The sequence below is a fragment of the Vipera berus genome, assembly GCF_964194415.1.
Source record: "Vipera berus genome assembly, chromosome: 6".
Lineage (NCBI taxonomy): Eukaryota > Metazoa > Chordata > Lepidosauria > Squamata > Viperidae > Vipera > Vipera berus.
Window position 1 is genome coordinate 71,101,180 of NC_138208.1, and position 14,694 is coordinate 71,115,873.

Sequence of the window (14,694 nt, forward strand, 5' to 3'; positions counted from 1 at the left end):
GAGCCCCGTGACAGGGGTGAGAATTTAGAGGGACCCTCGCAAGGGTGAACACCTTGAATATGGAAGGATCTTGCCCTTTGCCACCGACCCAGTGTGCCGGACGTTCCAGCGGTCACACTTGGGAACTGCGATGGCTCAGGAGCAGAGTCCTAAGACAAACTGAGGCACCAACACGAGTTTGTTCAAGGTGAGAGAGCACAGAGTGCCCGGGGTGGATGTTTTTGCCCCCGAACAGCTCCGGACACCCTCCTTTTATTAGGCTGTTTCATTTGGGAGGGGGAAACACACTCATGAGGGAGGTCAAAGGAAAACATAACTCATTGTATACAACTGCTAATGAAGAGAGCAAAGGTCATCACAGGAAACAATAAAGCATAGCTTATCATATTACAAATGCTAACAGAATACAAGGGTTGTCATCAGTCAGGAAGGAATATCTTAACTTGAAAGGCATGACTTGAAAGGCATGACTTGAAACATAACTTGAAACATAACTTGAAACATAACTTGAAACATGGACAATTATAAAAGACAAGTCTTGTTATAAATGAAGCAGGGGACAAAGGTTTATCACAGGAATGCAGACTTCATAATTATAATTGGGGAAAGGCAGAGGTTTTATCTTGAAGCAAGGACAATTATAAAAAACAAGTCTTGTTACATACAAGTGTAAAGAGATTTATCACTACAACTCAAGAATGCAAAACTGTATAACTTTTAATATAGAAATCAAAAGGGTCTTTTGGAGTCTGGGATAACTACATTTTTCATTCAATAAACCGGTGTGTGTGTGTGCCCTCATTTGAATATTAGCCATATATGAGTACAAAAGACAGTAATTTGTTTAAATCAGAAAGTAGATTATTGCAGCAACATCCTTGTAGTTTTGCTAGCAGATGAAGTGGGGAGTTAGAAGATTTAAAACAGGATATTGCACACTACTCTCACTGCCAGCATTTTACCATTATCTGTATTCTTTTCCTTAGCAAGTGAATATCCCTGCATAAAAAGCACTGAAGTAGACCCTCCCACTTTTCTTATTGTATAAGTATTGTATTACACAAATATGCCTATACACAGATATTCTTGAAAATAAAGATGATGAAGCTTTTGCTTTGTTTTTAGTGTATTAAAATATTTATTTCTTGTTTTAATACCAACACAAGTCTTTGAGTAAGCTATGAAATTAAATTTCATTGGAACCAATTGGGCATCAAGGAGGATATGTGTACTCACTTGGTGTCTTAAAAAAATAAACAATAGTTTCAGATCAACTTGTTTCAAACAAACCTTACTTAATATTAACTGAAGTTGGACTGTTGCGCAAAACAAAAAATAAGCTATAAATCAAATAAATTGTAAAATCACAGGGAATACAAATACAGTAAACAAAAAAATGGAAGTAAGAGTGCCCAGGTCTTCTGCTCAACCATGCTGGAGAGGAGGAAGGCAGGGTTGATGTCCAAGACTTACTTACATGATGCTCAGCTCTGGATCCTCAAAATGGCAACTGTGTGCCTGTGGATGTAGTTTTTAGTGCCCTTTGGGCTCACTGCTTCACCTGATTTTTATTTTTTTAATTCAAAAAATGGAAACCTAGGACCTAGCAAAATTAAACATTTATTTTATTTTATTTTATTTTATTAGATTTATATACCGCCCTTTCCCGGAGGACTCAGGGCGGTTTACAGGGCATTTTAAAATCATACCAATACAAAATACAAGTTAAAAGACAAATAAAAGATTAAATTATCCCTGAAAATAAAACCCCAGTTAAAATTCTCAGCCTGGGTCAGAGAGCTCAAAGAGCCAAGTCTTCAGGTCTTGGCGGAATGAACGTAGGTCAGGAGCAGTTCTGAGCTCCACGGGCAGCTGGTTCCAAAGGGCAGGCGCACCCACAGAAAAGGCTCTCCCCCTGGGTGTTATCCGCCGGCAATCTTTTATCGGCGGCACCCTGAGAAGACCCTCCCTCTGCGAGCGCACTGGACGAAGGGAACTTGATAAACATCAGTGTTTATCATCTTTATTTCCAACCAAGACAGTTTTGGGATCCTAAACAAAAAATAAGAATGATGAGTGATTGTAAACCAGTACTCTCTTTGGAGGCACATTCCCCTGTCTATCAAAAAGGAAAATGTGGGCAATGATTGGGAGCGTGTGCTGGGGGGGGGCTGTCCATGCATCTAGTAAAATGGCAATGCAGGCAGTCCTCAACTTACAACCATAATCGAAAGCAAAATTTCTGTTGACATTTTAGTGCGATTGTTAAGTTAGTAACACGGTTGTTAAGTGAACCTGGCATCCCCATTGATTTTGTTTGTCAGATGGTCACAAAAGGTGATCACATAACCCCAGGACACCAAATATTAATGAATTTTAATCATGTGACCATGGGGATATTGCAACCATCATAAGGGTGGAAAAACATTCATAAGTCACTTTTTCCAGTGCCGTTGTAACTTCAAACAGTCACTAAACAAACTGTTATAAGTCAAGGACAACCTGTATTCACTGTGATTTTATAAATGAATAAACCCCTCTTTGGAATTCTTTTTTTTAACAGCATTCACAATATATTCCAAAATTCCAAAACCCTACCAACCCAAAAAGTGTGGGTTTTTTTGTTTTGTTTTTTTGTGAACATTTTTCCTAAAGTATGTGTCTTATCATTCAAATGTGGCTATCATTCAAATAGACAATGGCCTATCTCACCACAAAAAAGGGGGGTGTCAATGATTGAAGTCCATGACCCAAGTCACCCCAAAGTATGAGATGGCAAAAAATAATGAAAATGGAATCCTCACATTTTAAGCATGATTTTTAATTGAAATTCTTGTGCTTTTTCAGATGGTGAATTTTTCACGCCTAGAGGAAGCCGACAGTCCAATTATGCTGGTCTATTTTGTGGAAGATCGAGATGGGGAAAGGCTCAGTGCTGTGAAGGCATCAGATTTGATTAATAGGGTGGATATCCAGAAGGCTGCCATCATCCTGGGTTATCGCATTCAGGGTCCAGTGGCTCAGCGTGAGTCTCCAAACAAATAGAATAATAAGTCATCCTTGCAGCATGTTCAAGAAAACAGTCTATGCATACAGTTTTCTGGGGAACTGCTTGTGTATGTGCCTATGTTTCAACTTCTATGATATGAAGAATTTTAATACCTCTGTTTCCCTGGACTCTGTAGAAGTGTAATATTCTCCTCACAGCGCACAGAGGTGTTACATAACAGCTCCCTACGTGGTTAATTGCTCACTATGGTAACTGTTTAATTAATGCTTTCTTTAGACAGAGCAACCTAAATTTCTTACAGCAACACGTACACACACAAAGACACGCATATCTTCAACTTTTATAGCATGTTGAAGATTATATCAACATTAAGTAATTTGTTATCATGAGCTGTATCTTGCCATAATAAATTGGTTGGTTTTTAAGGCTTTATGAAGCTTTTGTTCTGTGTATTAAATTATTATCTGATGTTATTTCATTCTGAAGTTGTGACTAGAGTAGTACAAATAAGAGAGGAGGCAGAGGCAATACAGTGAATCTAAGCTATGTTCAAATTAAAAATGACTTTAAATATTACGGATGCATAGACTGAACCAGATTTCCAAACTTTGAAGTGTTTAACATAATTGAAATCGGTGTTTCTCAACCTTGACAATTTTAAAATATGTGGACATCAACTCCCAGGATTCTCCAGACAGCATGCTGGTTGAGAAACACTGATTTGCAGTGTTTGGTTAGATAACTCCTTAAGGAAAACACTCCTTATTTATTTGTTCAGGACCTGTTTTCTTTTAATCAAAGAAAATAACCGCATATTTCCTGCACTCTTAGGGGAGAAAGGACAAAACCAATAGGATTTTAAGAAGCTCCCCTGCAATCTCTCTGAGCTAGGAAGGTATGGGGTTGCTTCTGCTGGCTTCTCCAGCAAGGATTTTCCTCACTGGAAGAAAGGCATGTGCCAAATAAGCAGTTCTCTGTGTCTGCTACTCTTCCAGCAAGGAAAAACTAATAACATCAGGGGTGGGAGTTAGAAAAGAACATTACTGATGCTGTTACTTCATTAAGCAGCATTTCCTAACATCACTCCCCCAGCCGGGTAAGTTGGCTTGATTTGCCCCTGAACTGAATCTAGGCTCCCATGCCTGCTTTAGGGAAAGATTTACTTTTCTTTGATTATTGTAGGTCAGGGGTCTTCAAACTTGGCCCTTTTATGACTTGTGGACTTCAACTCCCAGAATTCTTCAGCCAGGCACACTGGCTGAGGAATTCTGGGAGTTGAAGTCCACAAGTCATAAAAGGGCCAAGTTTGAAGATCCCTGTTGTAGGTGGATACCATCCTTTCTTCATGGTAGGAGATATGATTTCTCCTTCCCTGTAATTCGATCGTTACAGTAACTCTGTAATGATTGTTAAATTGATCCTCCATAGTCATGGCTAGCTTCCCAGCAGAAATTAATCTTAAAACTCTAAACCAGCTTTCCTCAAATGATCCCTTCAGAAACTATAAGCACCATGCCACACAACAAGAACAGCATATAAAGGAAATCTGAATGTAGGTCCTTTAGCAACTTGTCTAGTGTGGCCAATGAGTATTGTTTACATTGGGATTCCAATAAATACGGCTAAGTCGGTGGTGCGCATCACATTTCTTTATGCATAGATTTATTACATCTTTCCCAATAAGTCTTCATGAAAACTCATAAAACTGTACATATGTTGTCATGATATATACATGCTGAACAAGTACTTTTCCTAATATATGCCTTTTTTGGATATAATTTTCCTTAATGGGTCAAAAAATGGGGAAACCCAGTTCAGATAACTTCGACTTTACAAGGACCTCAAGACTGTTTGGCCTGCAGCCATTGCAGTACTTTTACTGTTTCCTAGACACAGAATATTTCCGTTATTAGCATGATGGGACTCGTTTCCCCATAATTCTGTTCTGTGGCTTATATGTAGATATTTACAAAAGCACTGTTGTAGCACTTCAACTTTTCCAGATATGGAAGGGGAGAAGGAGTGTTATGCATTTAGCACTGAATGTATCAGCACATACTATATGGATATGAAGTATTTATAGCTAGCTTATTTTTTCTTTAGGGACAATAATAGATTTTCTGCAAGATTACAGTTTATCAGCATGTGTTCTTATATAAACTATTGAAGTTGGTATGGTATCTAGCTTTTATAAAACTTCTATTTGTATGAGCAGTTAAGAAAAATAGCAAATATTTGCAATTTTTATTATTAAGATATTGGAATATTTATCTTATTCAGAACTCTACAGGTTTCTGTCAGTTTTACAATACATTAATATTTATATAACAAGCTTTTTTAACCAAATTTACATAATTTGATTATTTGATATTTATGAATTTCATTTTGGAAAAATTATTTAATAAGATGAGAGTTTAAACCACTGAGATGGTATTCTGAGGTACAGTTTACAACTTACAGTCAAATTTAAATCCTACTGTAGAGGCTGCCAATAGTTATAAAAATTTCAGATAGAAAAGCCACAAATATAATAAAAGCTTCGTTGGATCTGAGTAGTCTTTCCAGTTGGGAAGTTCATAAGTATGAACTGTTCCACTATTCCATCCCAGCGGTGGGTGGGATATCACTCCCACGATAACAGATATTATATTATAACAGATGTTCAGATATTAAAGAGACATGCTTAGTTCTTTTGCCCCAATTTGACTGTCATACTGTGTATATCCATATGTGCTTCCATCTTCTTATATAATTGTTGCCGATTTACTGAATGTGAGAATAGATGAAGTGATATTGCAGTGGATAGCCACAAATTCTGGATTAGCTTTTGACTTTGCTTTTGGCCTCAGAATATTTAGCTCACTGGCAGTTGGAAAAGGTAGGTAGAGTGATTACATGAGACTAAAGTACTAAATGTTCATGTCCGAAAACTATATTTTAGATGTTTATGCTTTAACACTATGATTAAACACTGTTAGAATTTAGTACATAAATTCTAACTTTTTCCCTATTTCTTTGATAGCTGTAGATCAAGTCAAAGAACCTCCTCCAGAATCACAGAATAATCTATGGATTATTGTTGGTGTTGCAGTCCCTGTAGCTGTGGTTCTATTGATAATCATAATTTTATACTGGAAGCTTTGTCGCACGGACAAACTTGAGTTTCAACCAGATACCATGAGCAACATACAGCAGCGTCAGAAGGTAGGAACTGGAGAAGTGGGAATGTTCTAGAATGCCTAGGTGTTTTGTGACTTGCTAACAACTATTAAGAGTACTCTTATAATACGGCTGCCATAATCTGTTCATAAATGGAAGGTCATGCTTATTTTGCAGAATGCAAGTAGTGAAGCTAAGCATTTGTGATCCCAGATCTAGAGTTTGCAAGGCTGTGATATAATAGATAGTATATTCTAAAAAATATCTCAGGATATGGTATCAAGAAAGTTCTTTATGAATAAGGGAAACCGGTTGCATCTTAAAAAAATAGTTGTCCTTAACTAACATTTAATATATATATTTATATAGAGACCATTCATATACTTTGGTCTGTGTATTATCTAACAGTAGAAATCTAATATTAATATTTGTAACAAATTAAAAAGAGAGAGAACACCTAACTATATCAAATCTTTTTGGCAATTGCTGAAAAATGATAGAACCATGTCCTGCCTTTTTATTGATTGAGTCTATTTTGGGATGGAAATTGTCCTCATAATATCCCCATTTTTATGTAATGTTTTATTATTTCTTCTTTTTCTGTTTTGTATTGTGAACTACCTAGAGTCACAAAACTGAAATGGGCAATCATATAAATTCTATAAATACATAAGTAAGCAAAATAATATTGTAAATCCTAAAATAGATACAATACAGTTAAAGCAAAGCCAATATTTTTCTCCAAAACATGGATGATCTTGGTCTCATTTGTAAGTGACATGGCCTCACCCACATTGTGTAAGGCCTTGCCTTCTGTTCTCCTCTATCTTCCCCAAAAGGTTAAATATTAGAGAGGGTGATGAGGGTGGTGAACACAGCACAAAACATTGTGGGCTGTCCCCTGACACCACTGGATGACATCGCCAGGGCTTGCTGCCTTGGAAGAGTGAGGAAAATTCTCAGGGACGACTCATACCCTGGTTGGTACCTCTTTACTCTCCTACTATCGGATAGGAGATATAGGAGTATAGCCAGCTGTACCAACAGGCTGAAGAACAGTTTCTATCCATGGGCTGTCAGGCTCTTGAACAGGAAATAGCTTTATGTATGATTGAGTTGCAAGGCTGGTTTGTTGTGCAATTAGCAAACATGGTGTAATAAGATGGTGGGTTTGCGGTCACTGTGAGTTGTGGTGGGGGCATGAAGGGAGGCTCAGCCAATCTCAATGTATACATGTTGTACTTTGATATTCGTCCATTCATTCAAATATAGATGCAAAGGTTGCTTGGTGCTGATCTAGTTCATATTTTCAGACCAACCTTCACCTTCAACCTTCACCGTAAGAGCATTATTATTATCTCTAGTAATGTGGACTCTACAGCCTTTCAGAGTTGCCTTCTTTTTATACAGATTATAACTTATAGTAAAAAAGCTAGATCTGAGAACTGTTCCATTTTGGACAATTTGATTGGTCTGGGAATATTCCTGTTTACAGGAATTGGTCTGTTGTAGAAGTGTTTTTTTCTTCATTTCATATTTCATATTTTCACTATGTTTCATTAATCATGAGAAAAATGAGCGAGGTTGAAAGTGATTGTGATTTTGATGGAAAGTTGTTAGAATAACTGGGTAGCTTTACTTTTCATTATTGTAACAAGAGAAGAAGGAAAATCAGCAATAGCTTTCACCTTTGATGACTTCTACACTATTGACTTGAGTTGTCTCTGCTTTACTAAAAATAGAAATTGGTCTAGGAATAAGGCTTAAATACTACCTTTACTTTACTTATACTGTGTTTCCCCAAAAATAAGACCTATCCTGAAAATAAGCCCTAGCTTGATTTTTACATGTGATCCTACTATAAGCCCTACTCTAAAAATAAGCCCTAATTGAGACTCAGCCCATTCTGTCCTACCATCTGGTTGTACGAGGTGGAGTGAGGTGCATGCATAAAAATCAAGCTAGGGCAGGGGTGGGTGGCTGGACCTACACCCTGTACCTGCTTACCTCAGCGCCCTCGCAGCCAGGCCTCCCGCACCATGACACCTGCCTTGCCTCTTGGCAGTGGCACCAGCAACAGCAGCCCCATCCAGCTGGATCCTGCATGGCCACTGGCCCAATTCTTCTGGTTGCTGGTGGCTGCTCGTGGCAGAATGCCACATGGTGCATCATGCCAGTGCCACCACTCATGGCAGGAGGCCATGTGATGTTCCTTGTGCTGCTGCTCATGGCAGGAGACCAAGTGGCACAGCTCGCTGGTGCTACCGGTCACGACAGGATGCCGCATGGTGCATTGCGCCCGTGCCACCGCTCGTGTGTGCCATGACACAACACATCATGTGGTGTCCTGCCATGAGTGGTGGCACCGGTGCAAACTCCACATGTCTTCCTGCTTTGAGCTGCTGTGAAATGCTGTAGAAGAAGTTGGGCGGTGACGCGACAGGTATTTGAGCATGGGAGACCTGGCTGCAGCGTTCCTAAGGTAAATAGGTAAGATATCCCCCTAAAATAAGACCTAGTGTCTCTTTTGGAGGCAAAAAAATATAAGGTTTTATTTTTGGGGAAACACGGGTAAGTAGCTATTTTATGTTTATTAAAACTAAATATTACCCAAACTTTGCTTCGAGAAGTGCTCATAAGCCATTGGTAGAATACATTAAGTTCTTTGAAAACACGAATACTTTGAATGCGTTATGCATTTAATTGTATTTCATGAACTTATAAAAAGTTATTCCACTTATGGTACCCATCAGTGTAGCATAAATCAATGGCATGCGGATTTCAATCCTCTCAAGGATTGGAAAAATGTATTTAGCTAAAGCATGACAAAATTGATGTAGGGACTTTAAACTGAATCTTGTGGGGGTTGGAGATTAAAACCTCTGAAGTAAGACTCTCAGATAAAGTAATTCCTGTTAGAGGAAGAAGTGGAATTATAAAGAACTTTACACATGATGTTTTGGTTATTTGTACCTTTTAGAGGCTTCCCAAAATTGAACTGCTCTTTGGGCAGGCCATTGTCCTTTACTAATTTCTAAAAAAAGATGCCTGGCATGCAATTTGTTAATTATTCTTGAAATTATCTATTTGACTGATATGGCCAGATACATCTTACTTTTTAATATATCTAAATAGGCACAGTGATTGATAGAATTCAATCCTGGTGAAGCTGAAGAGAATAATCTATGTCAGGGGTATCAACTGCCGGCCCGTGCCCACCCTGGCTCCGGCAAGGGGAAATGTACATTGTGACGTGTCATGTGACGCAGCGAGTTTGACACCCCTGATCTATGTGTATAAATACTAGTATAAACCAGTCTGAATGTGCCTTGTTCTCATTGCATTTCCTAGCAAAGATACCCTTTCAGGTCACTAAGGAATACATGTAATTATCGTATTTTTTTCATTCTTTATTTGTTTCCTTGGAGAATAACAACAGGCATCAAAGATAACATTTTAAGGATCAAACTAGCATATAGAATCACCTAGTGACTCTCCACTGATCATTTCAGTACCAGTACTTTGCTTTGGAAGCTTTAATTTTCTAGGGATGTGATTAAAGGACATAAGAGTTAAAGCATCCCCCCTCCATCTTCAAAGTCCTCCCTCTCTTTTTTTTAATATTCCTGCCTGACATCTCTCTGTCACCCACAACATGCATACCAGTCTTCTCCAACTCTATATACTAGCATTTTTGCCAGATAATAATTCACTAAGACAATTTTACTGGGTCTCTAGAGCTGCTCAGAGATTAGCTGCCACAGCTGAAATATTACTGTTCCTGTCATCAAACGTACAAAGGCTTACTCATTAAGCAACCTGCTCTGGCAGTGTTCTTATCAGTGTATGTATCAAAATAGAATAAAGTGGCATTTTCTATGTGGATCTGTATATATAGTGTGTAGATAAAACATACATATTTATATACATACAAACAACATTACACCTTTGTAGGTATATTATTATTGTCTATATAATAATTATATATATAATCCATTCCAAATTACTATGTATTATCAAGAAATTATGAAACTACTTTTCCCCTGGGGGGTTCTGTGATCATGTGTGGCAAGGATTATCTAAAAGCAAAATTGCATCCTAGCCCAGCTACTGTGTTCTATTTTAAATGGAGGTGGTTAAATGTGTTTGAAGGCTTTTGATAACCATCTGAATACTTTGTTATTGTTATTCTAACTTTTTTTGGGGATAAACAAATTTCTGAAAACTAAGCAGAGGCTGGATTAGTCAATGGAAAGTAGGAAAGCATCCTCATCGCCACCTTGAGACCCCCTTCCAAATGCTGCCTGTGAATTACACTTCCTAATGTGAGAGAAGAATAATATTAGTAAATAAGTGGAAAATAATCATAATAGTAGAAGGGTGTGATGGCTCAGCGGTTAAAGGTGCTGACTTGTCAGCTGGAAAGCTGACAGCCCAGGTTTGAGGCCTGAGTGTCACATAGCATATGATTTCTCATTACTTGCCCCAGCTTCTGCAAATCTAGCAGTTCGAAAGCATGCAAATACAAGTACTGTACATAAATGGGTATCACTTCAGTGGGAAGGAAACAGCATTCCGTGCGCCTTTGGTATATAGCCATGCTGGCCACATGACCATAGAAGTGTCTTTGGACAACACTGGCTCCCTCAGCTAAGAAATGGAGACGAGCACTGCTGCCTAGAGTTGGACACGACTGGACAGGGGAAACCTTTAGCTTTAATCGTAATACTGCTATTTCATTAAACGTTGCTTCAATATAATTTTGGTTCTGACTCTGCCCTTTTTGGCTGCTCCGAGTTCAATGATGGCTGTCAGCCTGAGCAAGTTTGTGCAAAGATTTAAGAAAGAATCATTTAAGGTCACTCGTAAAGAGAAATTATATAGTAAAAACTGTGAAATCACGAATACCTGAAAGTATATTTATGCATTTATTTGGAGCCTGTTAAGAGGCTTCTTATGTGCTAATGATTGGCTCTCCCCACACCTGAAGACCTAATTCTATGTCCAATCTTGACACTCATGTCCTTTATCACATCTCTTTCAGAAGGCCCATTTCTGTGCATGTATTATATTACTTTCAGGTGCATGCATTTCTTTCATCAGACATGATGATTCTGAATTGTTAATCCTCTATCAGACTCTGTAGCCTCAGATTCAGTATTAGGAAAAGAAAGACATGCCATTGCTGAAGGCTGCTATGAAAGGCAGCTCAGTAATCTTCAGTCACTGAGATACAGTATCATAATTCCATTGAACTGCAGTTTCTATTTGAGCCATTTCAGCACTTTGAGTTACAATTTAATTTACAAAGCCCTTAATGGCTTGGGGCTGGGATATTTATACATAATACTTCCTTTACCTATCTAAATGTGTCTGTCATATGTCTAAGTCTACCTGTAGACTTTAGTAATGCTGTTTACGGGATCATATCTTATTGCTTTAGAACTATATCCATGACCAGCTGCTCTGAAGTCAATTGACTGTATGCAAAAGGATTCTTTATTATACATAGTAAGATCAAAGTGTTTATGGATTGAGATGACTGATTTTGGCAAAGCTTGAAGGGCCACAGATTGTTACAATTTGTGGAGTCAACTGTCTATCTTCCTTTGAATGCAGCCAATAAAAATAAGCATGGGGAGATATCCCTTCATTCTAGCCAATAACATGCTCAATATGAATCAAAAAGGCAAAATGGAAGTTGAAAATACCTTCCCTTCAAAGCTTTTTATCTCCATCTGCTGGTTTAAACTTGTCAGTAGAATTCTCTGAAACTTGATGAGGTTTTAATAACCTTTTTCAAGGTGGCACCTTCCATATATGTTGGAACTACTAGTATGACCAAATAAAAGAGGAGGTGGAGCTGCACTATATATAAGAAATAACTACATCTCTACCAAAATAGAGCACAGCAAATGATGAAAACTGTCTTGAATGCATTTGGGTCAATATAAAAGCGGGGAAATGACATTGTCATAGGTATAAACTATAGGCCACTCAACCAAACAGAGGAACTAGATTAACTTTTTGCTAGTCAGTTAGCTAAGGTATATAGGAAGCACATGACAATAGTAATGGGGAACTTTAATTACCCTGACATCAACTGGGAGACAAAATCTGCATCAATCAGGTTCCTAGCAGACAACTTTGTCTCCCCAAAAGTAGAGAAAGAAACTAGGGGATCAGCCATACTGGATTTAATTCTCACTAACAGAGATGAAATGATAGAAGGTGTTGAAGCTATAGGAATCTTGGGAGGGAATTTATTTATTTATTATTATTATTTGGATTTATATACCGCCCCTCTCCCGAAGGACTCAGGGCGGTGTACAGGGCAATTAAAACACTATATACAACACATAATATACAAAAATTAAAATAAATTAAACCAAGTAGCCCTAAACAATAAAACACGTTCTAAAATTTAAAATCTAAAATCCCAATCCTTCAGTCCAGGCCGGCAAGTTCAAATAGCCAAGTCTTCAGGTCGCGGCGAAAAGAGCGAAGGTTGGGAGCCATCCAGAGCTCAACAGGGAGCTGATTCCAGAGGGCAGGTGCGCCCACAGAGAATGCTCTCCCCCTGGGGGCCGCCAGTCGACATTCCTTGACCGACGGCACCCTGAGGAGGCCCTCTCTGTGGGAGCGCACAGGACGATGGGAAGTTAACGCCGGCAAAAGGTACTCCCATAAATAATCCAGGCCCATGCCATAGGTCATCACCAGCACCTTGAATCTCACCTTGAATGATCACGCAATATTGGAATTCAACATTATGCAAGAACAAGCAATAGAATAAAGCCAAACTAGAGTCTTGGACTTTAAGAGAGCTAATTTCAATCAACTTAGAGAGAGCTTCAGAAGGATTCCATGAATGAGAATCCTCAAGGGGAAAACAACCCAGGAAGTTTGGGAAACTTTGAAAAGTGAGATTATAAAAGCCCAGTCTAATACAATACCAATAAAGAAGAAAAATAACAGTTCTAAAAAAAAGCAGCACTTTGATAAATTGATAGACAAAAAACTCTTTGATAAATTGATAGACAAAAAGGACAAGTATAAAAACTGGAAAGAGGGGCACATAACTAAGGCAGAATATCAAAAAATAGCCCGAGCCTGCAAAGATGACATGAGGAAAGTGAGGCTCAAAATAAATTAAGGCTTGTGACAAAAAAATAACAAAAAAGCTTCTATCAACATGTAAAAACAAGAAAAAAGTCAAGGAAATGATTGCTCCATTAATGGGAGAAAGTGGCAAGAAGGTGACAAGCAGCAGGGAGAAAGCAGAACTGCTTAACTCATTTTTTTACATCCGTCTTTACACAAAAGGACAAAACACTCCAACCTATCAAAAACAGTACCATAAAAAACAGATTAGGAATTCAAGTTAAGATAGGCAAGAAAATGATAAGTGAGCACCTGTCCACCCTAGAGAGTTCAAATCACAAGGACCATATGGACTATACTCCAAGGGTCTGAAGGAATTGACAGATGTGATCTCAGAACCATTGCACCATATCTTTCAAAGATCCTGGAGCATCGGGGAACTACCAGAGGACTGGAAAAGAGCTGATGTAGTTCCCATTTTCAAAAAAGGATAAAAAAATACATCCAGGAAACTACAGACCTTTTAGCCTGACCTCAATACCTGGGAAGATTCTGGAAAAAATAATCAAGCAATGAATCAGTGAACACCTAGAGGCAAACAAAGTCATAAGCAAAAGCCAACATGGGTTTGCCAAAAATAGATTATGCCAGACAACTCTTATTACATTCTTTGACAAAGTGACAAAATTAATGGACCAGAGAAATGCTGTGGATATAATTTACTTGGACTTCAGTAAGGTATTTGATAAAGTAGACCACAACCTACTATTTGATAAGATAGAAAAATGTGTGTTAGACAGCATCACCACCAGATGGATTCGTAGCTGGCTGACCAACCACACTCAACATGCAGTCCTCAATGGAACTGCATCTACATGGAAGGAACTGTGTAGTGGGGTGCCCCAGGGCTCTGTTCTGGGCCCAGTGCTCTTCAACATCTTCATCAATGATTTGGATGAGGGGATAGATGGGGAAGTCATTAAATTTGCAGACAACATGAAGTTTGCAGCAATAGCCAACACTCCAGAAGATAGGCTTAAGATACAGAAGGATCTTGACAGATTGAACACTGGGCACTAACAAAAGGAAATTCAATGGTGAAAACAGTAAGGTTCTACATTTAGGCAAGAAAAACTGAATGCACAGCACAGTATAGTTGGTACCTGACTCAATAGTACCTGGCTCAATAGTAGTAATGGTGAGGGGCATCTTGGAGTCCTAGCAGACAATCACTTAAATCTGTGCTGCAGCTGCCGAAACAGCCAACACAGTTCTAGGCTGCATTAACAGAGGGATAGAATCAAGATCACATGAAGTGTTAATACCACTTTATAATGCCTTTTTAAGATCATATTTGGAATACTGCATCCAGTTTTTGTAACCACGATGTAAAAAATATGTTGAGACCCTAGAAAGAGTGC

The 14,694-nt window shown here is 38.4% G+C and overlaps 1 protein-coding gene across 1 annotated transcript in view; it reads left to right on the forward strand.

Annotated features, from left to right (window-relative positions):
- KIAA1549 overlaps positions 1 to 14,694 on the forward strand; it is a 118,931-nt gene that overhangs the window by 78,326 nt on the left and 25,911 nt on the right. The window contains exons 9-10 of the mRNA XM_081330358.1: positions 2,848 to 3,025; positions 6,033 to 6,214. Coding sequence (XP_081186484.1) covers positions 2,848 to 3,025; positions 6,033 to 6,214 — 360 coding nt within the window. The remainder of the gene's footprint in view (positions 1 to 2,847; positions 3,026 to 6,032; positions 6,215 to 14,694) is intronic.